The sequence below is a fragment of the Rattus rattus genome, chromosome 3 (assembly GCF_011064425.1).
Source record: "Rattus rattus isolate New Zealand chromosome 3, Rrattus_CSIRO_v1, whole genome shotgun sequence".
Classification (NCBI taxonomy): domain Eukaryota; kingdom Metazoa; phylum Chordata; class Mammalia; order Rodentia; family Muridae; genus Rattus; species Rattus rattus.
In genome coordinates, this window is record NC_046156.1 from 59,383,805 (window position 1) to 59,411,589 (window position 27,785).

Sequence of the window (27,785 nt, forward strand, 5' to 3'; positions counted from 1 at the left end):
GCCCATTCCTGCTCTTCTCTACTTACCTTTCAATCGTTTCAATCGCTTGCTAACGTCCTCCTCTAAGGTGCTCACTATACATTCACTTTACTGGTATTTTGTTCTGGTTTCTTTCACACACTTCTCCCCTGGTCCAATTATTTTTAGTACCTTTCATTCAAAATTATTTCCCCCAAAGTGTGCATATAATTTTATAATTCAGTGTGCTGGCCCTTCAAATACATGCTAGTGTGTCCCGTGAATCAGTCACAGTACTGGGTGCCAAGGATTCAACTGCTTGAGTAACAGGTGGTTTCTCCTGTAGGGTTCTCACAAGGCACACATTTAAGGACACAAAGTACACATCAACAGGTATTTGAGTTCCATATTCTTTAGATGTGAGCACACTACTGTGGAGGATGAAACTATAGTTTCTCCTAAGCCTGTGGGAAAGTGTGAGAATGTGAGAATGCTTCATTCTGGTGACACTGGAGCTATGAGAGATGAGAGCTTTAGCGGACTTAGGGATAGATCAGGAATGAAGGCACATGTCATTCCAGCACTTGGGAGTGCAAGCAAGAGGATTAAGAGTTCAAGGTCGTCCTCAGGACAGAGGTGGGGGCCTCACTATGAGGTGGGCTGTATGAAACCAAAAGGATAGGAAGAAGTTACAGCAAAGGAATTTAGTGAGCCAAGACAGGGGCGAAGGCTCGGTTACAAGCACCTGTGGTGTGACTCAGTGTCCGCAGTGCAGGGAGGAGTCCAGAAAAGTACGGACACTGGGGTATGACCCAGAGTATGTAACCCTTTACTCTATAGAAAGTGAGGTCCTGTAGTTAATCCTTTTGGTACGACAGCAGTTCTAGGAGACGTGTACGAAAAGCAGTAAAGAGCCCATGGCAGCGCCTATGCTAACGTTATCAAATGCTTAAACCAAGGCAAAACGTTGGGAAAGGAAGAAATGGACAGGAAATGGTTGTAAGTTATGAAAAACAGTTTGGTTAACAGTTGAGCTGGAGGCTGGCAAACAAGGGGGCGTCAGATGCAGCTCATGATCTGACAATGGAGCGGGTAAAGGAAGCTGGTTAGGCTTATCTTCAAGACCAATGTGGTAAACAGTTTCTCTATAATTAACTTACTTATGGAACCCTAGAAACAGATAGCCAACAGGCAGTGAAATGGGGGTGCAGAGTCTCCAAACTCAGGTCTGAAGAGAAGCGAATTTGAGAATTACCAGCACACATGCAATAGCTGAAGCTCTCACCATGGAAAACCAGGGACACCTTGAGTTCTTGTTCCACACACATTTTTTTCTTTAAAGGGCTTCCTTTTTTTTTTTTTCCTTTTTTTTTATTAGTTATATTTCTTACATTTCAAATATTATTCCCTTTCCCTGTTTCCTGTCTGTAAGCCCCCTTCCTCTCCCCGTCCCCCATATGGGTCCCCCATCCATCCCTTTTACTGCCCCTCCCCATATTCCCCTGCACTGGGGGTCCAACCTTGGCAGTCAAGGGCTTCCCCTTCCACTGGTGCCCCAACAAGGCTATTCTCTGCTACAAATGCAGTTGGAGCCCTGGCTTCAGTCCATGTATAGTCTTTGGGTAGTGGTTTAGTCCCTGGAAGCTCTGGTTGGTTGGCATTGTTGTTCTTATGGGGTTGCAAGCTCCTTCAACTCTTTCAATCCTTCCTCTAATTCCTCCCAAGGGGGGGTCCTATTCTCAGTTCAGTGGTTTGCTGCTAGCACTGACCTATGTATTGTACATGCTCTGGATGTGTCTCTCAGGAGACATCTATATCTGGTCCCTTTCAGCATGCATTTTCTAGCTTCATCAATCTTATCTAGTTTTGGTGGCTGTATATATATGGGCCACATGTGGGGCAGGCTCTGAATGGCTGTTCTTTCTGTCACTATTCTAAATTTTGCTTCTATGTTCCCTCCTATAGATATTTTTTCCCCTTTTAAGGAGTGGGAGCATCTGCATCTAAAGGGCTTCCTTAAAGAGGAGTTTATCACTGTTCACTAAAATGCTAAGTTAAAAAAGGGAGAAAACATTATAAAAACCAATTAAAAATAAGCCACCGCTAAAAATAGTAACTATAAAGCATGGTAAATTTCAAAGCTCTCACAGAAGCAGCAGCAGCGTTCTATCAATAAAAACAGCACCGAGAAATGGAAGAGGAGGGGGAGGACCAAGGATGGACAAAGGGCACAGGGAGCCGGGCAGTCACTCTTTCCTTTTCTCTTTGTTAACTTCCTGGTGAATCAGATACAGAAAATACTGAAATAATGCTGAGACTGGACAAGGAGCGCAGATGCAACACATGCCAGGGGTGAAAACTGGCAAACGCCATCCCAGGACCAAAGGGATGGACGGCAGAGAGCGCAAACGAATACTGTAAACATGTGTAGCTTTCAAAACCAGCGCGCTAGCAGGAACCCAACACTGAGGACACACATGCCTGCATCATCCTGGGTCAGCGAGAGGACGGTGTGATCCCGCAGCCCTAGACTCTCACCTAAGCACTCAAGGAGCTTCCTATTCGACTTTAGGCAAGCAAACAACAAAAGGTATGAAATTATAATAGATGTGTAAAATGCCCAGGACCTCGGTGTATGTTACTAAGTCAAAGTCAGAATTCCAATTCTTCAAAGCTAAAACATGGATTGTTATGGCACTTGAAATAAAAAAGTTTGTGGTGGTTAATAAATTCCCCTTCTCAGGGCCTAACAGTTGCCGGCTTCTGGAGAGGCGTAGTCTTAGCTGCTCTTGTTCCATTATTTTGTACTGGGCTGGAGTTTTGACTTCTGAAGTGCTGTTCCCTGGCAGATGTCTGTCCTCGTCCTTGCTGGTTGGATGTTCTGGTCTTTGGATGGTATTTCCTGCTTTGGGTCCTGGAAAAGGTAGCTGCTGTGGAATCCCAGAATTCCAGCCATGTGTAGTGGTGGTGAGGCCCTAGATAGACAGCTCCTCTGTAGGTTGGCATAAGTCACAAGGGACTGGAGTGGGGCTAGAAGGAAAGGCTAAAACGGACCATGAGGAAGAACCGGGGGGGATGACCATGAGGAATGAGGAAGAACCAGGGGGATGTTTTATCTAGACCCAGAGACCTAGTCAGTGAGTGATGGAGGATTCAACTTGTTCATTCAACCTCCAAGTCATACAAAACCAGCCGTCATCACATAGGGTAGTTGGCGTCTGGTGGGCTAATAAGCAATTGCCACACAGCATCATCTCTACAGCCCTGACCTCCTGCATCCTGCTGAGCCTCACGAAATTGTGAAGGGTTTTACTGTGTGTCTTATTAAATCCTATGCACACAGAAAATATCAACTTTGTAAATTTTTGTAAATATTTGTTTATTGTATGTGTATGTATGTGCCACTGCACGTGTGTAGTCAGAAGACATGTGGGAGTCACTCCTTGCACTTTGAGAGTCCAGGGACTGAACTCACGTTGGCAGTCTTAGTGGTGAGCGTTTTTACTCACTAAGCCAAACTGCTGGCCTGGTTCGTCTACTTTGTTTCTTGCATTTGAAGAAAACTTACAAATATTTTTGAACTCCTTAGACGTGATTAAGTAACTAAAACTGAAAATAAAAGTTATTTCACCAGAACCAGATCTCTGAATATGTAAGAAAATATCTGACAGGGCTGCTTCATGCGCACAGTAGCTTTTGAAGATAAGGTTCAGACTGTAGATCTCCTCCTACTCACTGCAGCTTTCAAGGACTCTGGGCACCTAACTTTTGAGTTCTGTGTTATGACCTAGAGTGAACTGAAAGACCACAGCCCACCATGATTTCATGAACAGTGCTGTGGCCCTGCCTGGCCAGAGATGGATGGGACACATCTTTCCTGGAGTAAAGACATGTTCACCTGTTTTACAAAGAGTTCTCAGGAAGCTCAGGAACCACTGTTAGACATTAAAATAACCAGGCATGCGTCAATGTGTCAAATACTTCTAAAACATGACACCATGAGGCATTTTAGTAAAACAGGCAATGAAGTTCAGTGTCACAATGGCCAAGACAGCTGCTCTAGAGGGCAGGAATGGGTCTCCCCCGCAGTGGGTCAATCCTGTACCTGCAGTGATCGTGCCTGTGTGCTCAGCTCTCTACAATGACTTTCTAAACATGCTAAACTCAAAATACACTTTGTAGTCCTTATTTTATTTGATGGGTTGGTGGTACACAAAAACACACCCCGAGGGAGAGGAACAAGAGACAACAAATTACAGCGATTCATGTATGCAGATGCCATGATGAAATCCATCAGTTCATATACTTACCTGAAAAATTAAAACGTCAAAACCAAACCCTGCAGCCAAACTGTCTGGCTCAAATCTTGATTCCGATATCCTTTTGCTCTGTGACTTTGGACCATGTTTGAGACTCTTTTGTACCTCAGAGCAAATCTCTTTGTTTGTAGAGTGCTGGCAGCATACTTCAGTAAGTTCCTCTTATCTGGACCTCTGATCACCTTTCTTGAAACTGGTCTGTTTACGGTCCCCTCCCCTATGGCTCAATTCCACTTCCACACTTCTAATATATCTTTTTGCGTAGGGGCAACCCCTCAGCAGGTGAAGCAATGCTAGTCTAGTTCTCCTGTCTGCTTCTCCTGAGCTCAGACGAACCAAACGTGCCTAGCTCTTTCTACGTGTCTTTCGCATGCCACCATCTTTGTCTGGAATGCTAATCCACTTCTCTGGAAACAAGCCAGCTGTCGTGTGGCCTGCCTTCACTGCAGCCACACACTGCTATCCTTTCCACTTGTCTCCCTGCTCAGAGTTTCCTACTACCAGCTACTTGGAACACATACCAGAGGCCGCACCCTGTCTTCCCTTTGTCCACTGCCCTGGCCTTTACCACGTTCTTGTTCCTCTGTTCACCAATTTCCCCTCCCCGAGTTCAGTGCCCCCTGAGATGAGGTAGAATGTGGTGAGAAGAGCCTATGTGGACAAAAGTTAACTCGACGACAAAACTTCACACTGAAGGAAACGTTCTACAAGCATTTATTTCATCGCTGACCACTAAGTTGCAGCATGCAACTCCTGACAGTGAGCTGCCACCGCCCTTCTCAGAGAGGCACCAAGCGCTACGGTGCAACGACTCAGGGTTTGCAGTCTTACAAGGTTTCTGTTGCCAACATCATTGTTTACGGGGCAAGCCTTTTAAAGACTTAAAAGCAGTTATTCTCTATAAAAAGTCATTTTGTATTTCATGCACAAAACTCTAATGGGTAGAATTATGTTCATAATAGAAGAACGTTTATTCTAGTTCTGTACTTATTAGGAATACAGTAAGCTTCCCCCCAGGCTTCTCATAAGGAAGTGAGACTGTTGTCCCCCCCGGAACAGGGCAGCAGTGATGATCCCTAGGGTTATAAAACTGCTTACCAAAAGTCTTTCCAAAGATGGTAAGTAAGAAGTTGGCTCATTTTCCAGTACAATTTAAAGAAATGTTTGCAGTATGTGCAGGTCTTATAGGTTATATTGTAGCCCCTTGTGATAATAACCAAAAGGCCTATTCTTCCCACTTAAAAAATTCTACCTCAGAAGGGGAAAGGTGAAATCTCCATTATCCCTGAGCAAAAAGGGAAAGAAGTCTGATGTACTCTCATTGGTTATAGGAGTCACACTGTTCACGAGCCATCTGTCTCTAAAACATTCCTGCAGAATTTACATAAGCTGACTCAGGAATGAGGCTGGCTCTCAGAGATGTTTTCCATAAGGTATGTGAGCATTTATGTTTGGGTAGCTGATCTGCAGAGATAAGAAATCTAACTAACTACCCTGCTGAGTACCACCACACTCGCAGTCTGTGAAAATCCTACAGGATATCTATGGGACAGGAGACCATGAGTTTAAGCAAGTTATGTTGTAAAGAAAGCCAAGAAATGGGAACGCACAGACAGAGTGGGAGGAAGGGGCAGGGCAAAGCCGAGGTCTAAGCTGGGCCTTTCTTCCCCGAAGGCAGGGCCTCTGACTACCCTGTGCCACACTAACTCTACAGAGCCCAAACAGCCCCAAATAACAATGTCCCGAGAGAGCTAAAGAGTGAACGAAGAGGAAGGTGGACCTCTGTAAGTTCAAGGCCAGCCTGGTCTACATGAGTTCCAGGACAACCGAGACTAAAGAGACCCTGTCTCAACAAAACAAAAAAAAGAAAAGAAAAACAAACAACAAAGAATAAATGACAGAAAAAAATTCATCCTTTTAGTCAAGCAATACTATATAATTTCAAGGCATATTAATATAATTGATTTAATTCCAAAGCAACTGTGCAATAAGCAAAATATAAAAGAAAAAAAAAACAAAAACAAAAGTTAACTTCCTACAGCGGCCAACACACAGGACCTGTGCACCAAAGCAATTAACCTTCACATACTTTGAGTCTTACTTGAAAGTTAATCACACATGTAACCAACAAAGGAATGTCGATTAAGGTTAGGACTCCCCAAAGGGGAAACTCTGACAGAATTTCAGGATGCTGCTAGAATGGGTTGGCTACCTTAAATCTCACTGATGGCTCCATCAGAGAGACCGCCCCATCTCTGCTGTCTCACAAATGTACTGGGGAGGGAAGAAACAAAACAGACAACCTACTGTTCCCTAATACATATGGCTTAGCACCCAGAGAAGGTCTCTGCCCCGGAGACGTCCACATGGGTCAAGCTTCCTTAAACGAGGCGCCATCTTTCATTTCAGGACAGGTCTTTTCTTGCAAGGTCTTTAGAGGCAGAAGTTCCACTTGGGTTCTAACACACAGCCCTGTGAGCTCAGTTTCCTGAAAACATACACCTGCTGGGTTCTAGGTTCTCCCTTACTAGTGACGAGGCTCACTATCTCACAGCCACCAAAACCGCACATACACTATCAGCATGATGAAGAACACGGCTACTGCTGCAAGCTTGGCGTAGGTGGAACGCATGTTCAGGTACTTCGCATCCTGGCGGTATTTCTTAGATAGACTGGACAAATTGTTAGCCTTCGAATCCAATGCTGAAAAGATAAAAACGGGAAACTTTAATTAGACCTCAAGTAGTTTATCAAAACATTAAGGCATAAAAATAACGAAAACAACTGGTGGAATAAATAAGCCATGGAGTTTAAACTATGTTTAATAATAAAATAATTGTGTTACCAAATCTGAGTAGGCACATCGACTGTTTAGAGTGATGGTTTCAGCAGGTTAGTAACAGCAGATATCCCGCCTCAGTGCGGCTGAGGGCCTGGAGCATGCGAGGCACGCAGAGTGAGCGCTCAGCACTACCTGATAACTGTCTGTGGTTTCATTTTTTTTAAAGAAAGATCTACTTATTTTTATTTATGTGTCCATGATGCCCTAGAAGTGAGAAGAGGGCCTTGGATCTTGGGGTGTGAAAGTTACAGACAATTGTGAGCCACTAGATGTGGGTGCTGGTAAACGAATTTGGGTTCTCGGCAACAGTGGCAAACACGCTTAACCTACGATCCATCTCTCTATCCTTAATTACCATATCTACACGCTAAGTGGTCTAAATCAAATGCAAGAAGACTAGGATAACCAGAAATGTTCAATTAATCTGACACCGAGTGCTAAGTTATACTTCCATGGTGATTGCTAATTCCAAGATTCTTCACAGAGTAAAGACTGTTACAAACTCAAAGCTATTAGATTGAGCATTTCAATACACATATGAAAGCTAAACTGTGATTAAAATATAGTCACAGGTTCTATAGAAACCCCAAAACCCCACAAATGTCTAGTAAGTTAAGTCTTAGCATTCCACAAAGACTGCCCCAATATTTGTGATGTATTGTGGTTCACATAGCTTAACTATGAAAACAAACATTCCAACTGACACCAAGAATTCTCCTTTTCACTGCTTCCAAATTTTCAATCTGTTTCCTAATCTGCAGGCGGGTGGTCAGGGATGTTTGGCTGGGACCAGATATAACTGAGCAACTGAAGTTGAGGGCAGGTGGAGAGGTGCGGAGGTAAGAGTACTGGTAAGGGCGCGCTCTTCCAGGCGGGAGACAGCAGTGCCCAGCAAGTGTGCCAAAGGGACAAGATGAAGTGGAACAACTGTGTGTGTGTCTTTTATTCGTGGATTCAAAGGAAGCTGGGCGGGGGCTGTTCCCAGAGTTAAGGCGGGGTACAAAAGCTACATGCAACAGCTTTGGAATATTTACAGTTACTTAACCAACCGGTTCTCATTGAGAAACATGGTATTACTTAATATAAGCGCAACAGCTACTCAATTATCAACTGACGCTAGGAATCACAAGAGTGTTTGAGGAGAAGGCACCATGACGGTGCCCCAGCTGTCCCTCTGGGCCGTCTACCAGAAGCTATCAACTGCTCAGGAGTCCTTTCCTCCCACTTTAGTTTGATTTTTGACTTTATACAAAGTAATGAATTGCATTATCCCTCTAGATATGTGTATCATCATACTATTCATATTTCAACGTCCTCCCTCCCCACTCTCATCGCCCAGTCCCTCATCAGTGCCCTTTCTGTTCTGCTGCCACAGGGCTTCCATTAACTTCCTTCCCTCTCCCCATCTTTTTAAATTTCTCCCGCTGCTTTTGCAGCACCATCCGGGGTACTGCTTTCTTGACACACGTGAGAGCAAATATCCAGTGTTTATCTGAGTCTGGCTCATTTTTTGTTTAACATAGTGACGTCCAGCTGGACAGGGGTTTACTGATATGTTTACTGGTGAATCCCGAGTACGTATAACAGGGCATACAGCCAGTGCTCAGTAAACATCTGCCACGACCGCCCATTTGAGAAGCCAGAATTTACATCTCCAGCACATACTTTCTTTTTCCTCCAGAGGAATCTTTGTCTTTCTTAAGATCCTTCCTAAATTTCAACCAAACCCATTTCTTATTCAATTAGAACTCTGCAATGCTGAATGACTCCGTTTGGACTAAGTTGTGATTTGCTTGCCGAAGGCCGGGGTACTGCTGTGCAGCTAAGGTTATCCCTGATTTGCAGGCCTCCTGCCAGAGTACAGCTGCACCACCACTCCCAGACTGAAACAAGTAACGTTTAAGAGCATCCCTGCATAGCGGAACCTTTTGAAATACATAGTGTACAAAGACAAGACTCTCCTTAGAGTCATGGGGCAGATTCTACAACACAACAGATGATGTGCCAGAGGACAGTGAGAATCTGAGCACCCAGGACTCTGGTCTTTGTGGAACTTGCAGTTCTGCAGAGGGAATACCTTTGAATAAAGAAACACAATCCAGCACTTATCAGGCAATTAAGAAGGGTAATTTGAGGTTGCTGAAATGCAAAAGATTGTGCATTACATGCAAAATGGATGAGCTATAAACACGCATTTAGAAAGAAAACCAGGTAGAGATCAATGTTATAAAAGAAGAAAACAGTTTAAAAATGCTAATCTTTTTACTGTCCTGAAATATACCTTATTCAAATATGTTTTCCCTTACTCAAGATGACTTCTTTCAGAAACCGTTTCCTGCCCATACTTTTCTGCTCCTTCTACATACATTACTACAGCTCTTTTTTTTTTTTTTTTTTTTTTTTTTTTTTTTTTGACTCAGGGACCAATGGATTCTGCTGGATACTAGCAGGGCGTCTGCTGAGCCTCATCTGGAAAAGGTTCCAGATCACAAATGTTACCGACAAAGAGATGTCAATTAATTAATGTCGGTAAAACTGGCCTGATCCGCTTATTTCAGATGAAGGCTGAGTGAGTGTTATGGGAGTGAAATAACGCACACACACTCGTGTGCTTGAACTCTTGGTCCCCTGGCTGGGGGCACTACTTTTGGACTATCACTTTTAGAGATGAGACCTAGTTGGAGAATGTGGGTTCTGATAGGCCCCAGGCTTTTAGTCCCTACTGTACTTCAGGGCTGCTACTCTAATTACACTGGTAAGAGAGGAGGCAAAGAACTGCAGCTGTACACCCTAGTACCTTGAGTCTGCGGTGATTAACTATGTCCCCGTAAACTGTGAAGCCCACCAAACCCTTCCTCTCAAGCTGCTTTGTCAAGTGTTTGGTCACAGCAAGGAGAAAAGTAATGCATACAACACAGAGGACGCCCACAGTAGATCGCCCACAGCAAGGAAGCTCGCAGAAGATGCTGAGTCTGCTCACTCATACTTAATGAGTCCCTGAGTAGTTTCTGCACTCCCCAAGCAGGCGAATCTACTTAAAGGCAGAAGTGCAGACCTGTGAATCAGTGTGCCTGCCAGCCCTGCAGCAAACAGGAGCTCTGCAGGAGAACGCTCACCTTGTGGTAAGTGGAGACATATGAAGTCTGGGTTTAAGACAAGTTTTTGTTAGTCCACTTTATCTCAAGTAGGAACTCTCAAGTCTATTACAATAGTAATGACACACACAATGTGATGCTTAAAGAACACGAAGCTGTGTGCTGTGGTAACTGAGTCTCTGACACAGAGGCTATACTCCCTGCTGAAGAATACACAGCAACGCTGACATAAGAATATTCATTACAGAAATCTACCTGTAATCATGATGAAAACACAAAGTATGGGAGACACACAGCACTCATGAAATCTATCCTCAAAGAGCCTAGGGCTGGAGGGATAGCTTAGAAACTGCCACTCAAACCTGGGCCTGAGTTCAGATCTACATCTCTCACACAGAAACCTGGTGCAGCACTGTTATGTCTGTATGTCCACTCTAGGGAGCAGAGACAGGCAGGTCCCAGGAGCTCACCAGTCAGCATAGCTCAGGGAGCTCCAGTTCAGTGAGAGCCTGGCTCAACAAGTAAGGTGGAGAGGAGCAGAGAAAGATCAGACATCAACCTCTGGCTGCCACACACCCAAGCACAGACATAACTTCACACACACCCACACAAACATGGACAAACACCACACACACACACACTCACACACACACACACACAGACGAATACAAATACAAACACATAAGCACACAGAAATGAAGAGCTTACATGTGCATATCTAATGTTCAAATAATATTACATATGTATTTTGATCAAATTTTATCCAGCTATCTATAACTTAAAATTATTTTAGATAATATAATCACTATCACTGAAAAAAATCTCCCCTTCATTTTACAAACTGAATTTACTTTAAATATGTTTACATAAACTGGGCATAAGACACACTTGTAATGCCAGCATTCAGGAGGCAGAAACAAATGGTTCCAGGCAAGTCAGAGATACACAGTAAGACCCTGTCTCAAGGGCCTGGATGGCTTAGTGGCTAAAACGCATGTGCACTCTTGTAAAAGACATAGGCTCAGTTCCCAGCATCCACATGGTGGCTTACAACTATCCCTAATTCCAGGTCTAGGGGATCTCATGCGCTCTTCTGATCTCTGTGAGTATGCACGCATGTATACATGTAGTGCACATACAGACATACAGACAAAACATAAGCATAAAATAAATAGATGGATATAAAAATGTTAAAAGATCATCTCAAAAACATAGCCAAAAATATGTTTAAATATTTTTGTTAAATATGGATTTACATAAAGCATACATATAAGACACAGTAACATATATTTTTTACAGGTATGTGATATACGCAGGGAGAAGGCTCAGTGGATAAAGCACTTGCCACGCAGGCATGAAGACCTTAGTTCAGATCCTCAGAATTCACTTAAAGCCAGATGCTGTAGCTCTGAAGTGTGAGGAGAGAAGACAGGAGAATGTTCAGAAGCTCACAGGCCAGCCAGCTTGGCCTATGAAAAGACAGAAGACACCGTCTTATGGTGTGGTGGCATATGGCTTTAGTCCCAGAACTAGGGAGGTAAAAGCAGGTAGATTTCTGCCATTCAAGGCCTGGCTGATCTATACAGTGAGTTCCTGGCCAGTCAGAGCTATATAGTGAGATAATATCCAAATTCAAACAGACAGACAAACATATAAAACTCACAGAGTCTCAATTACATAGAAAACAAGGATCAATACTTGAGGCTGCCTCCTGACTTCCATATATAGCCACAGCAAGTGTGCACACATAATTACATATATACACATAACAAAACCGAGGGCAAAGAGACAGCTCAAACAGTCAAGTGTTTGCCAGGCAAGCTCGAAGACCTGAGTAAGTCCTCAGAACTCGCATAACAAAGTGTAGGGGTGGAGAGGAATCTGCTCATAACTGCAACACTGGGAGTCAGGTACACAGATCCCTGGGTCTGCCAGCCCAGCATAATTGAAAACCACAGGTCAGGGACAGATTGCCTCAGAACGCCAAGGTGAAAGGCAGTGAGGAGCAGCACTGAGAGCTGACCTTGCTTCCATATTCATGTGTACACATGAAAATACATACATACAAATAAATATTACACAGTACATGCTGGAGACTGTATAATGAAATATTTTAACAGTCCAAGGTAGGAAACCAGTGTGACCTGAGCTACAGGGACCAGGGAAGCTGTCTTCAATTCTCGAAAGGACAGAATGCGCTATTAAGGATGGCAAGGAGGGGCTAGATAGCTAAGAGCACTGACTGCTCTTCCAGAGGTCCTGAGTTCATTTCACAGCAACCAGTGGCTCACAACCATCTGGTGCCCTCTTCTGGCATGTAGGCATACATGCAGGCAGTATGTATAATAAATCTTAAAACAAAATAAATAAATCTTTAAAAAAAACTTCAACACTGTGATTCAGAGGAATATCTTTTTTAAAAAATAGAGTAATAATTTAAAAAGGAACAGCAAGGAAGCCGACCCAGCTGAGATACAGTGCCTGCCAACTGGGAGAATGACGTGTATTTAGTCCCATTTTCCATGTAACAGACACTGGCTGACTGAAGGAAGGAAGCTGACAGCAGATAGACCTTTCTTCATAGTCTCAGATTTAAATGTCTCAAGAGAGGAATGCTTGATGAAAATGGCATTTTATACCCCTGACCTAGCAACGGTAAAGCCTCCCAAAGAGACAGCCAGCGTGAAACACATCCTTGGCCACAACCTCTCAGTCTTCTTTTTAATTTATTTAACTTGTACAAATGTTCTGTTTGTTTTGTAAATTCTTAGAAACAGTAACTGCTTCTGGGTGAGTCCTTTACCCTGTTCTAGTGCACAAAACTAATCACGCAAGGCACGAATTCCCGCCACGTCAGGGCTGATCTCTGACGTCATTTTCAGGTACCTGAGAGTGCTTCTCCCCGCTGCAGGACTTCTTCAATATTCGCCACCATGATCCTCTGCACGTCTTGCAATTCGGTGTTGATGGAGCCGAGATTTCTCCGAGCACGGCTATCAATGTAGAGTTTCTTGGTCTTCTGAATGAAGGTGTCTAGAGTGAGGACAGGTAACCATTACCAACCTTCCTGCTTCTCGAGCCACTGAAATGATCAGAACTTGAGTGTATTCCTACACCTGTCTGCTGCTGGCTCTGACCTCTTCGTCTGTAAAATGTTAAGATGACCATTCAGGAGAACTGCCCCTCGAACATCACTTAGTCTGAGGCATTTACTATCAGAATTCTTAGAGATAACCAGACTCACTCTAGTAAACCATTCCTGAAGACAGAAAATCTCAACCTATATTCAGAGGGCCCTTTGGGTTCCATGACTTAGTTCTATACAACCCCTATAATAATGCTGGCATTACTAAGAGAGTTAGTGATCGATCAGCAGCCTACTCTCCAAACTTACCTCATGCTTCAACCTCAAACCAAACCTGATAGAAAGCTTCCAAATTACCACTACAGGGCTGCAGCCTCGTTCATCTAGAGCCTACACGTGCAACTTCTCAAAACTGTAGGAATGACCTACTATAAAAGTATGTCAGTCTCTGCCAAAACCATCTACTGCTGTGTGTGCTGATACCTCTAACTTGGCTTTCAACCCCTACTGCGTTCCCCTGCACTTTGGGAAGCTGACCTGGGTGGAGCACATCAGTGGGCTCCTGACCCTCCCACTTCTAGTCAGGCTCTGGCCCTGAAGCAAATCCAGCAGAGGAGGAAGCAGGCAGTGCAGTCAGGGTACTTACACCCATCCCACTTTCCTGAGCACTCACTGTGGTCTAGCAATACCCCCCACTAAAGCCTCTGCCCCTCTCCAGTTGGTCTCCCCCTAAAGGTTCTCCTTCAGTTCAAACACTGAGCCTTTCCTTTACAGCTTCAGCCTGAGAGTGGGAACAACTACTGTTTATGGTCCCATGCCACCATACCTGGTATTATCTTATAGTTCATTCCCATCTTAACTCCCCTGAAACTAATTTGGGTGAGCCATCTATTTCCTTTGTGACCTTGAAACACGTGCTTTATTAGTCACTTGGATTTACTAAACTAATTAGCCAGGAAAATAACATTAAAAAATTAGCATTGTCAATTTTTCTCTACAATGATAAAGCAAGGTGACCCCCCCAGCAGCACAGGCCATTCCCTTTGACCTACTGACAGCCCAGCCTTTTACAGGTCTGACTGGTACTGAGCCTTCCCTAACTCCTGTGCAAACAGACAGACACTCACACGTGCTACTTCTGAATGTAGTAAAGACAGTTTTCAAATACCATACATTTTTAAACTAGAGGTTCTAATCATCACTCATCATTTTTCTTGATTTCCAAATTCCGATTTCCATAAAATTAGTCTTATTTTGAGAGTCTATAGATTGGAGAATACGACTCAGTTATAAGATAGTCAAGTAGACTTCATGTAACTACAAATGACACTAATAAGGAATTAAACTAGACAACAAAAGGTGATAAAAGACTGGATGAATTTAGTGGTAAGAAGGAAGCCTTCTCCATTCAAACAGGGGGGAAAAGGTAAATTTGGAGAGGGGAACAAACCAAACCTTCCTAGGCAAACTCCAGGGGGAGACATGTCAATCTTTAAGCAATGTGTCAAAGTTTCCCCATAGTGCTAGTCCCTGAGGGGAGAAGGCAGGGTCTAATCTTACCAAACTCGATGAAGGAATAGGGCCTAGACACAGTGGGCACCTTCTTCCCATGCTGCTCGTCAAATTCCGAGTGCAAGTCTTCTAGGTAGGCAAAGGCCAACTTCTTAGGGAAGGCAGCTTCACACAAAACCAAGTAACACACCCCCTGCTCAATAATGTAGCTGGAGGGAAAAGCAAAACACAGTTATTTATGAAGTAATGGTGCTTCTGGTTGACGCTGATTTTCAGTACCTTATCAACTTCAGAAAATATTCCACCTAAGTCACAAATTGTTAGAACTAAGAAAGCAACCATCCTCCTACCATTAAGTAAGTATATACCTAAAAGACCTGGGCTGGCAAGGACGGCTCAGCACTTAAGAGCACTTCTTGTTCTTGCAGAGGACCTGAGTCATCCCCAGCACCCAGCCACACCATCTGTAACTCCTCAGCCAGAGGATCTGAACCCCTTTTCTGACCTCTGAGGGCACCAGGCATGCACATAGTACACACACACACACACACACACACACACACACACACACACACACACACACCCCCACTCATAAACATAAAAGTATATAGAAAAAAGCCCGAGTGTAGGCATTGCTTATTCACTATATATTTTCAATTAGTATACATTAACACCTAAGAGGTCATTTTTTAAAAGCTACAGGTGCCAAGACATCATCCTTTGACCCCATATGACAAACATATTAATAAACAGATATCAAAGTCCTTCCAGCCATAACATTAAAACTAAAAATTTATGGGGAAAAAAGTTAGAAGTTAAATGAGAAAATGTTTACTGGCACAGAAAAAGCCACTTCAAAAATGGTCACGTTGCTTATTTCTGGCTAGAAGAACTCTAAAAATCAATTGGAAATCATTCACTAAGAGAATTGTTTGTGGGATTCCCTTTTGTGACAATAAGCTTTCTGTTATTCTGGGAAAGAGCTTTGTGACTGGGATATTCTTAGAGAAAAAATTTACTAAGAGCCTCTCAAACCTTTTAGCCACAGGACTCTTTTGTTGTGTTTTGTTTTATTTTTCAAGACAGGGTTTCTCTATGTAGTCCCAACTATCCTGGAACTCGTTAGACCAGGCTGGCCTTGAACTCTCAGAAATCAGCCTTCCTCTCTGCTCCTGAGTGCTGGGATTAAAGGTGTGCACCACCATTGCCCGGCTGGCCATGGTGCTTGTTCTTCCAACACATATACCAATAGAGCCTATACGTACAGTGGATGAAATCACAAGTTCTTTGGTTTAGGTGACTTAAGAGCAGACAGTCCGCTATCATCTTGAATTCCTGCCTTCTGTTCCTCACTCCTGAGACATCCTAGAGCCCCACAAAGGACCATCTAAAGCCTTACACACTCTCCCAGGCACAGAGTAACGCTTAGTAACACTGCTGTCCGACCACTGCTTGGGCATCTGGATTAAAGGACCTCCTTGATGTTAACCTGCACTGTCATTTATAACGGTGGTCTCATTCCCGGAGAAGTAAACAGGCCTGACTGCCCCACTTAAAGCTACAGGGATGCATAATATCAGTAAAGTCAAATTCTGCCATAGTATTTATAGTCTTTCAGATGAAATGTTCTGTTACATTTTACCACACAGCCAAATGGCACAGTGACTGTAACAAACTAGGCCCTACACACCTGCTTACACTTTCTCACTGTGGTGCTTTTACACATCCAGAGAAATTCTATTCGTTCTCATATGAGAGCTTAGGTAACTTCTTTTTTTCTAGTTCCTTTCATCAAACACCCAATAGGAATGTATTGCTTTCTTCAAAGTGCCTCATTCATGTTTTTTAACCTGAGGATTGTGATCCCCTACAGCACTGTGTAGCTGAATGTGGGGACCTCAGAAAATCTGGCAACACTGGGTTGTTCCTGACTGAGCAAACTCTGAACCCAGCGTGTTTCTAGCAGGGCTCTCCAGTGACGCTACTGTGCTTCACTGCAGCCGGCTCTCTGAGCACAAGCCATGCGCCTGCGCAGGAGGTCAGGCCTCGGGCTCACAAAGGCCCAAACACCTGCGCTCAACCTGAGCCGGCTCTGTGTCACGACGGAAATGTTTCCACGTGGTACGTGTCCAGTTTTCTGCTCTTAAGGAATGATGATTTCAAATGGAAAGCAAAGACATTTTCCTGGCATCATTCCCCACTACATAATTATCAAAGACGTACACATTTTATTAGGAGCATGCTTGATTTTAAAATTTACTGTTTGAGTTGCTGATTTGAGTTACATTAAATTTTTATTGCAAATTTCATTAAATGAATTCTGCCTTGAGAGCTAAACAGAATTTCCACCAGTTTCTGAAATGCCCTTAGCCACACTTTTGCCATTTTGCACTCTACACTTATGCAAAGCACTGTCCTCACCAATGAAGATTATAAAATTAAATGAAGATAACTGAAAATACTTAGGATGTTCTACACCCCGTAGAATCAAATACTCAGTCCAGACTTAACCCTTTATGTAAAAATAAAACACATTCATTTCATGAGCATGCAAATTTGCTTATGTTTTAACTAAACAGAAAATTTATTTGTATACCGAAGAATTATTTAAAAATCGTTTTTAATAAATGTTTATAAATGTTTAGTTTGCACACTCAGGGTCACATAGAATCCTGTGAAATTAAGGAAAAGTTTAACAAGCCCTGCTCTAAAGCACTGTGCTTGTCAGAATGTGTGCCTCTGTGGGGAGGATCCTGGCTTGTCGGAAAGGATGGGCATTTGTGAAGACAAGGCAAGGTCTAGCAAAGGATAAACCTTTACTAGCTCTTCAGTAGGGAAAACCAGAGACTGTAAAAGTCCTACAGGAATGAGAAGGAACGCTCTTCCCAGGTCTTTTATTCCCTATCCGTTGTGGAGGTACAGTCCTCCCACAGTATCTGCAGTGGATCACTTCCAGGAGACCCACGGTTACTAAAACTGGAAAATGCCTTAGTCCCTTATATAGGTGGAATAATAGTTGCATAAAACCCATGTGATCTTTTGTAAACTTCCAATCACCTTAAATACCTAATAGAAAATAAATGCCTTGTCATATTGCTGTTATATTGTTTAGGGAATAATAAGAAAAAACTCCCACAAAGCCTACATGTGCTTCATGCGGATACTTTTTTAAAATTTTTTTTAAATATTCTCAATGCATGGTTCTTGGTAACAGACATGGTTTCTGCAAGGGCAGAACTGTGGACATGGAAGATAACTGTATCATATAATTAAACATACATATGATTTTTGGCTAAGTTCTCTGGGCTGGTCTCAACTCATGGGCTCAAGCAGCTCTTTGCCTTGGCCTCCAGAACAGCTTAGACTACAGGTGCACACCACCTCATACGGCCAAATGGTCATGTTCTCTAGTGTTTAGATTAAAGTACCCTAGATAATATGTAACTACCTTATAAAATGTGTCTACCACTTTCTTTTAAAGGATACTTAGTGATAAACTTATCCGTTCTTCGGTTTTCAGTTAAACAAGCGGTTCCTCTTTGTCCTAACAGATACCTTAGCACCCTGCTACTGACACAGTGAAGTTTACTTACTTACTTGATCCTGTTTTCCTTTGCTGTGGTCTTCCTATAACATCTTTCCTTTTCAACCTTTACTGGTTTTTTAAAGATTCAACTTGGCATGTTATTATTTAACAATTATCTGTCCATAATTAAAAGCCCAATAAAGTTCCTGTGACAGTCCATATTGGCTGTCAATTTGACAGGACCTAGAACTGTCCAGAACCCCTGGACACATCTTTGAGGGAGTTTCTGCACTGAGTTAGCTGAGATGGACAGCCACCCTAAATGGCAGCTTCCATGGACTGACACCCAGGACTGATGGGGCGAGCTGAGCAGCAGTGTTCCTCTCCTCTTCTCGACTACAGACACACTAGAACCAGCTACTCAAGCCCTTCCCACTATGACTCTCCTGCTGTAATGGACTGTAACTTCTATGAGACAAAACTAAACCTTCCGCCCTGCATTCGCCTGAAGGCACTCTGGTACCGCACTGACACAAGTAACACTGCCTTCCTCTCTTAGCTTTGTGCACGGTCTATAGCCATGGAGTGCTATTCAATGCTAGGGTACTTGCTGAGCACGCATGAGGGCTCTGGGTTCAATCCTCAGTAATGAAAACCAATCAGAAACCCACTACTTCTATAGCCACTGACTTACATGCTTTAAAATTCTTGTCTTAGTTAGGTTTTTTGTTTTTTTGTTTTTTTAAGATTTATTTATTTATTATATATATAACTGTGGTTGTCTTCAGACACACCAGAAGAGAGCATCAGATCTCATTACAGATGGTTGTGAGCCACCATGTAGTTGCTGGGATTTGAACTTAGGACCTCTGGAAGAGCAATCAGTGCTGTAGTCAATGCTCTTTTCTTGATTTTTTTTTTTTTTTTTTTCCGGAGCTGGGGACCGAACCCAGGGCCTTGCGCTTCCTAGGCAAGGGCTCTACCACTGAGCTAAATCCCCAACCCCCTGTAGTCAATGCTCTTAACCACTGAACCATCTCTCCAGCCCTCAGTTAGGGTTTTACTGCTGTGAACTGATACCATGACCAAGGCAAGTTTTATAAAGGACAACATTTAATTGGGGCTGGCTTACAGGTTCAGAGGTTCAGTCCATTATTACCAAGGTGGGAGCATGGCAGTGTCCAGGCAGGCCTGGTGCAGGAGGAGCTGAGAGTTTTATCTTCATCTGAAGGCTGCTGGCTTCTAGGCAGCTAGGATGAGGGTCTTAAAGCCCACACTCACAGTGACACACCTGCTCCAACAAGGCCACATCTATTTCAACAGGGCCACACCTTCTCATGGTGGCATTCCCTGGGCCAAGCATATACAAACCATCACAATTCTCTTAGAGTTTTAAAATATTTATTGATTCTCTTCAATGTATAAAGCAAGATGCTAAATATGTATGTATCCCCTTATAGTCCTTGGTGAGATATCCTTTGAAGAGAAAACCACAGCTTGGAGATGTTATGTGACTTGGTCTGTATCACTGTTAGTAAGCTTTTGAGCAGGAGTAATAGCCTATCTGTGTCTGCCTCCAAGATGTTCCTAAAGCATGAGGTTATCTATTACTGCATAACAGGTATAGAATGAGCACAGGTTAACCACTTAAATTAGTGTAAGCATGTTAACTTAAAAATAATTAAGATTTTGGTTTTCCAGAAAGAGAAACAGAAAAAGTGTTTCCATGAACAGACTGTAGTTTTAAAACTATTTAAGAAACGTTACTATTCTGGGCTGGGGAGATCACTTAATTGGTAAACTACATGCCTTGCAAGCTTGAAGTCCCAAGTTCAGTCCCTGACATATGTTCTTTAAAAGTTCTAGGTGCCATGACACACATTTATAATCCCAGCACTGGAGAAGGAGACGGGCAGAGATCCCTGGGGCTCACTGGCCAGCCAGCTTAGCCTACTTCCCAGTTCCAGGCCAGTGAGAGAAATGGCTGTGCAAAGAAAAAAGAGAAAGGTGGTCTGAGGAGGACACCTGAGGTCGTCTTCTGGCACTGGTGGCATGGGCGCACACGCAAACACACACTCGCATGCACACACACAAAGTACCGTACAAGGAAACAACACAGTGCTATTATTTTTAAGTATTTAAAAGACATGGGTATGATCATTTATTTTTAAATGTACATTTAAAAATAGAGCATGTGTGTGTGTGTGGCGGGGGGCAGGGTATATATTTGAGTTGAGATAACCTTGAAGGCTACAAGAAGGCATCAGATGCCCTAAAGCTAGAAATACATGTGACTGTATGTGCTAGGAACTGAACCTGGGGTCTCCGCTACAAGAAGAGTAAGTGATCTTAACCTCTGAGCCATCCTTCCAGCCCCTAGTGTGATATTCTTACAAGGTATTACATAACTGTATTCCATACTTGAACAGACACTCACACAAACACAAACACACACACACACACACACACACACACACACAAAATCAAAGCTATACTCACTGAAAAGTCATGGCTCCTGCTTCCAAGGTACATCTGGTAGGGGACTGTTCGTTCAACTTTCGAAAGAGTTGCTTAGCCTGACTCTGATACTGCTGAAGGTCCCGGCCTGACTGAAAAAAGATAACTTCATTGAAGAATTTAATACAGACACACAATGCTATACCAGTTAGAAGATCATGACATCACAAGAATATTAGGTAAATAAGGTCCTTCATTTAGCAGTTATTAAGATTCATTTCAATAAAGAAAAATAAAATGTCTTACTTTTAGAACAAATTAAAAAACCTAACTCCTAGTATTTCTAAGATCCCACATGTAAGTGCTAAGGAAAGTGTGCACGTCACCTACGTGCAAGGCACTCGGGGTGCTTTTTACTGTTAGGTATCTCACACACCGTCCTGCGCACACTGCCACTGCAGCGAGGCAGAAAGGGCAACTGTCCTTCGTTCCACCGATCTCTCTGGTTCTCCACTGTAGCTAGTGAGCTGGACTAAAGCGGGCTACGCACAAAAGGGCAACCCTCAAACACTCAGCATTTCTCTGAACAAGTTACTAGAAAGAAAATGAGGGTATTCAGTGGTTGCAGCGTTTTGAAAGGATACACATCATACCTTACTAGCCTACTAGACTCAAAGGAGAAAGGCAGTCCATGAAGAAGGAGGAACAAACACATGTGGTTAATCTGCCCTCTTCCTGAGGAGGACGTCCTGTTAGCTATGGCCTGAAGGTCTCTACTGCCCAGATCTGTAAGCTGGTGGCATTTCATCACCAGCTGATGGAGGCAAGTGCAGCCTTTGGAGATGCTCAGTCATGATGACAGAGTGCTAGTGATTGAGGCTGATGTCCTCATATGAAATCCCGGAAAGCTAGACTAGACTGGCCCCTGTACCACACGAAGACTCACACAGAGCTGCTATCTATGAGCAGACACCAAACCTGCTAACCTTGTCACCTTGGACTTCTCAGTGTCTGTTTTTGTTTATAAGCCACACAGTTTATGCACATTGCTATGTAACAGAAAGCCCTAATTATTCAGTTATAGAATTATTTATTTTGTATTGAAAGATAAACTAGCCTTCCTTTGCAGATATCTCATAACACTGAAATAAAAGTGCTTATATCACTTTTCCCAGAGTCTGGGTCTGGGGTCTAACATTGAGGGAGCACACTATTAAGCTTCTAGACAGGATACTCCTGAGCTGACAGCACAAAGGAGGAGGCAGTTAGGACATGGCAGGTCTGCAAAGGTACAGATGCAGAAAAATGATGACCTGAAATTCAAAAATAAATGAAGTAATGAATAAGCATAATGTAAGCCAGAAGTCAGGCAGCGTCCACTCAATGCACAACTGTGGATTACTCACCTTAGTTAGTTAGCACCGCTATTATGGCGATCATCTGTTATAATGTTATTCACTTGAGAAAGTGTTTTGTGTCAATATGTGTGTATGTATGTATTTATGTATGTATACATGCATGCATGCATGTGGATATCATATCAAAGTCACACATTCAACAGTACCTTATCATAACTACTACCACCTAACGACATGATATTGGCATTATCATATTAAGCAGTATGCATGCATGCATTTATCCACAACTAGTCAGTAAGTACATGTTTGTAAATATTGTCACATGCTGTCAGTCACTAAGAAGTAATGCACAATGTCCTATTCCCACATGTGAGTGGTATCTACCAACCTGATTGCTTCACCATGCCATTATATGGCGTGAAGAGATCTGAACCCACAACAACACATGCGCCGAACTAATTCTGGAAGTGTTACAAAGCCATAGTGAAGACCAACACATAGATGGCTGTCAGCCCTGGCATCACACTGGAACCACCTAGCGATCCTAGCTTCATTCCTAAGCCAATAACACAACGACTGTTTTCAATTGCCAAAGCAGATGAATGCCTTACCGTAAAGGTAAAGCTGAAGAAAATGATGGGGAAAAAACCCAACCCACAAGCAAACAAAAACAAAGCCAGACCCTGCCAATCAAAGATCAGCACAAGCCTTCCAACTTCATAAGGCATGGTGTAAGTATTACCACAGCCTGAGAGAACAAAACTAAAAGTCATACAATTATAAGATATAATGGCTGGAAGCATGCTACAATTTCAGGTGCTAAGGAAAAAGGTATTGTCATGTGCACTGGGAGATTATCTACATAGAGATTATAGTATGACAGCCAACACTAATGCTGGTTCAGCTGGCATTACCACTCCTAGGAACAAAATCGTCTTCGCTAAACAATGACTTTTCTGGCATAGTCACATAACAGACTATTAGGCATCCATTAAAGTATTTAATGGTATGAGACAATGCCCAACATGTACAACTGTTAACTGGAAATATGAAGTCAGTCTTACAGCATAACACATTAATTTTGCACGCACACGGGGTGGGGGGTAGGGGAAGAATATGAGACTATCTGAGTAAAGATTTTTGGTTATATGTCTCCAAACTTTCTAAATAGCATGGATTAATTCTAAATAGTATAAAAATTCTATATCCATCCTGTTCATTGCATCTTTGTACAAAGAATACTACATGCAATTCTGGTTTGTAAATTCTGGCTAAAATTTAGAAAAACTCTTCAAAAATAAAGTTAATGTTCATTTTCTGTCAGGGACTAGTCTGAACACTTTACATAATTTAACTCACAATTACTCTAGGAGGTGATTAAAATTATTATGCCAATATTATATTTTAGAAACCAAATTTGGCCAAGAACCCTATGGGGCTAGAAAGGGAAGAGCTAGGATTTGACCTAGATAATCTGACCACATACAGTACCTGCTTCAAGAAATATGACATCCCACTTCCATGATTAAAATTGTTTCAACAGTAGATCCACCTTCTAAACAAATTCTTGTCAACCATGTGACTAACAAGAAAAGCTCATGGCGCTGTGTGGGAACTGATGAAGATCCCACAAAACAACCTAACAGTGTCTTACAGACAGACAGCTTGCTTTCAGTGTCAAAGTCACAAAGGGCTCACAGTCAGTTGGCCCAGCTGAAAATACCTAGATGCCCTGCCTGTGCTTTCTACTCATGTAGAGCAAACGTTGGTCAACTGTAAGATATATTATGATCCAATAACAAAGGAGTGAGAATGGCTGGACTGCCATGGGCAAACAAGATCACCCACGAGCATGAAGATGTCTCTGTACCACAAGAGGCACAAGGCAGTGATTTCCTCAGAACCAGGACTTTTCCCATCTTGCCTAGGCCTAGTGGATAACTAGGCCAAATATCACCCTTTACCTTTCAAAGAATGTTTCAGTTTTGGTTTTATTTTATACACCAATGAGTACACCAGGTTTACTTAACAGGTGTGGGTGAGAGGTTAATTACTGGAGCAGACAGCCAAGTCCCACTTCATCGTGGGCATCGTGGATGATGGCCTCTTGGAGGCGCATCAGAGTCCTCTTTCCATTATCTCCCACTCCCCCCATCAGCACTGCTAGAGATCACTAGCATTTTCCAAGAAGGTTCAGCTAGGCCCTATCATTGATAAACCCTTGATGAACTCAGCTGGGCAAAGGCCAGTTGGACCAAGAACCAAGAACTAGCCATTTTCCTCTATTGGTAATTACAGTAACAGCCCCGAAATGATAAGGGGTGTGAGGCAGCTCAACTGCACAGCAGGTCACTTGTTTTTCTGGGGCTCCCTATCATCTACCTCATAGCTCCAACACCTTTTCCAAATACGAACTGCCCTTCCAGAACTAGTGCAAAATTAAAGCAAATACAATAATACTTTTGAGATAGAATAGAAAGGTAGATAAAAGAAACTGCAAAGGAAAGAGGTCGTTATAGAGAAAAGCAAAAAAATAAATAAATAAAAAGAGTAAGGAGGAGGAGGAAGATGAAGAGGAGGAGGAAGGGAACAAGACTATTAGTCAGTGAGTCTGGGTTTGTGAAGAAACAGTTGTTTCTCTAACTGTCCTAAGCCTGAATTACTAGGTAAACAGTCAACACTGTATAAAACACTGTCTATATTATATGTGGATGCTAATCTCCATACTGTCCTATCTGAATAACCAGTCATCTTTAGTCCGTACTGTCCTATCTGAATAACCAGTCATCTTTAGCAATAAGTCAGTTAAGAGCTTATACAGGGACTGGCACCTAGTAAATACCTAAAAATAACTCAAGTTGGGTTGGGGATTTAGCTCAGTGGTAGAGCGCTTGCCTAGCAAGCACAAGGCCCTGGGTTCAGTCCCCAGCTCCGGAAAAAAAAAAGAAAAAGAAAAAGAAAAAAAATAACTCAAGTTGTATCAGTACAAATAACTAAAAGTATATGAATTACTTTGGCTTGGACAATTAGAGTACTTAATATAAAACTATTTGGTCAAAATAATCTATGTCTTAAAAGCTATTTCTGTATCTATAACTCTAGCAGTCAAAAGGATAAGGCAGAGAGATAAGTTCAAGGCAAACTCTAGCTATCTAGAACTTGTCCCAATTTTTTTTTTAAAAAGTTATTTTTAAATCAGTAAAAAGTGAATACGTGGTTGAAAAGTCTTAAACAAGACAGTACAGAATAATGGTTAGGAACTAAGGTTCTGGTCTACAGCCAAACTGATACTGATTTTTAAAACAATAGCTTAATAAAATACTGATTACAGTAACCGGCAATTCTCAGTCAGGACTGATTTTGTCCTAAAGGGACTTTTGGAAATGTCTATAAGTAGCTGGAGTAGTTAGAACAATGGGACAGGAATTGTGCCTCTGCCATCTGGAAGTAGAGGCCAAGGACAGACACCCTACAAGGCACAGGACAGTCTCTCCCAACAAAGGATCATCCAGTCCCAAATAGGAATAGTCTGATAAAAACAGACCAACCCCCAAAGCAAACCACCAGCACCAGCAGCACCTGCAGCACCAGCAACAAAAACCCAGGACACATGCCATTCCTTACCTGTTAGCTGTGTGCTTTAAGCAAGTGGCCTAGTCTCTGTAAGCCCAACAGCCTCTGTGAAGGGCAATAAGCATACACTCTAACATGGCTGGTGTGAGGACCAAAGAAATACTGCCCTTAGCAGACTCAGGACAGTGTTGTTGTGTATGTGGCAGTCTATAATGTTTTGTCTACTACTATGATGGTAAAAAAGAGTCTAATTTGCAGGCATTAAAGGTTCAGAACGGCTTATTACTTAAAATCAAAACTACTAAAGGAAAATGATGGAATCACAATCAGAAAAAAAAAAAAATCCTGTGGGAACTTCTCATCAATGAAACAAACCCATTTTGGCAGACCAATATCAAATAAATACCAAGTTTAAAATTAAGAAAGAATCCACGAATTTTTCAGAAAAATTGCAAAGCAGAGACTAGGGGTCCACTAATATTAAATGGTATGTCAAATCCACTCTGGTTCCTCTCCTCCATTAGAATTCAATGCAGCTGACCAGATTCTGCCCATCTCTACCCGGCTCCTACCCCTCATGGCAAACATATTTTTCAAAATAAGTGTTTTCTAGGACTCCCCTCCCCGTATCTCCTTTGTTCAGATCATATTCTTGGGCTCATTTGAATAAATACTTTATTAGTGCAGGCGAAAATCAGGCATAACCATGAAAGTAGGTACTTTACTGAACTTTGACAACTTTATAAGTGGCAATATTACCTCATCCACTATCAAAATATGTCATCAAGCTAGGTCAAGGATCAGGTGCTACAGGAAAACGAGGTGAAGAAACGAGGGGTTGATCTTCCCCAGATGCATTAGTCAGCAGCCTTAACAGCAGCCGAAAATAAAAGTCCTAAATTTTAAGAAGGCCCCTAAAAAGTCATTACAAAAGGGTGATCACAATTAAACCAAGATAAGCTTTCTCCAGTGTGTCTGGATCGAGAGGAACAGTTAACGCCAAACTCTAACTCCTTCGACAAAGATTTCTTCTCACAGGTAGCCTCTCCATTAGCAAACGGTAAAAGAGTTTCGAGGGGAGGGAGGAGGAGTGTCTGTAAGGTCGTCAGGGTCTCAGTTGTCCAAGGAAGGAATCCATAGTTGGACCAAGAAACAGGCGGGCTCGGGGCTCCCGCAGCAGCTTACCTGCTCGTCCTCCTGCATCGAGGCGGCCAGAGGAAGCCCGTCCGCTACGCGGGCGATCATCGTCAGCAGCACCATCTTCCCTGGCTACGGAGACCCGGCCGCCTCAGTCACTGCCCCTTCTTCTCCCGCGGTGGCCAGTTACACCTCCGGCTGAGGTCTCCAACAACTAGCTGCTGGCGGCTCTGCTTCCCGCTGAGGTGGCCGGAAACAGCTTCAGAGCTATCCACTACCGGTCCTTCCAAATGGCTTCCCACCGAGAACTGCAACCACCGAACCTTTAGTTCCGCAGTGATTCCTCCGACCAAGACCCGCCCACGTTTGCCTTTCTCTAAGTGGTATCTCTGGAATAACTGGCAGTCACTCTGAAAAGGGGCCGAAAAGCGACCGAGAGCAAACTTTTAGACAAATGAAGTACGAAGCAGCTGTAAAGCTATATATTTTCAGATTTAATTTTTTACAGAAAATGTTATGTATAATATTTTATAACCTGTGCTTATCTCGACTGATTTTTTTCCCCCTGAAGGTTTTCTGTCCTGGGTGTTTATGCTGTCGCAGAGTTCTTACAGAAGTTTGTGGTAGGAGATCAGCAAATAGGGACTGGAGAGATGACTGAGATATCAAGAACTCTGGCTGTTTTTTCGGAGGACATCCAGTTCCAGGGGAATCTGACGCCTTCTTCTGGCCTCTACAGCCTCTTCATGTACATGGTGCACAGACAAAAGTGGAGGTAAACCACCCATACGCATGATTTTTTTTTTTTTAAAGAATGTATATATTCTAGGTTCTTGGCTGCCTAGGTCATGGTATAGAAAGATCAGTCTTTTTTTTCTTTCTTTCTTTCTTTTTTCTTTTTTTTTTTTTCGGAGCTGGGGACC

General features: G+C 42.8%; 1 protein-coding gene across 1 annotated transcript; it reads right to left on the reverse strand.

Moving 5' to 3' along the window:
• Positions 1–4,974: 4,974 nt before the first annotated feature.
• Sec22b (SEC22 homolog B, vesicle trafficking protein) lies at positions 4,975–27,126 on the reverse strand. The gene is made up of 5 exons (XM_032897649.1): positions 26,911–27,126; positions 20,837–20,946; positions 14,860–15,020; positions 13,101–13,247; positions 4,975–6,980 (listed from the first exon to the last, which is right to left on the reverse strand). Exons 1-5 carry the CDS (start codon positions 26,983–26,985, stop codon positions 6,826–6,828), a joined length of 648 nt encoding a protein of 215 aa, XP_032753540.1. The 5' UTR covers positions 26,986–27,126; the 3' UTR covers positions 4,975–6,825.
• Between the last annotated feature and the right edge of the window lie 659 nt (positions 27,127–27,785).

Bases quoted from the DNA above. Each gene is read 5' to 3' on its own strand.
- Sec22b (XM_032897649.1), bottom strand. From the start codon at position 26,985: ATGGTGCTGCTGACGATGATCGCCCGCGTAGCGGACGGGCTTCCTCTG. The intron at 13,248-14,859 runs GTAAGATTAGAC...TCCTCACTCTAG, and splicing joins CTATTCCTTCATCGAGTTTG to ACACCTTCATTCAGAAGACC. The intron at 6,981-13,100 runs GTACCTGAAAAT...TTATCTTTTCAG, and splicing joins GCGGGGAGAAGCACTCTCAG to CATTGGATTCGAAGGCTAAC.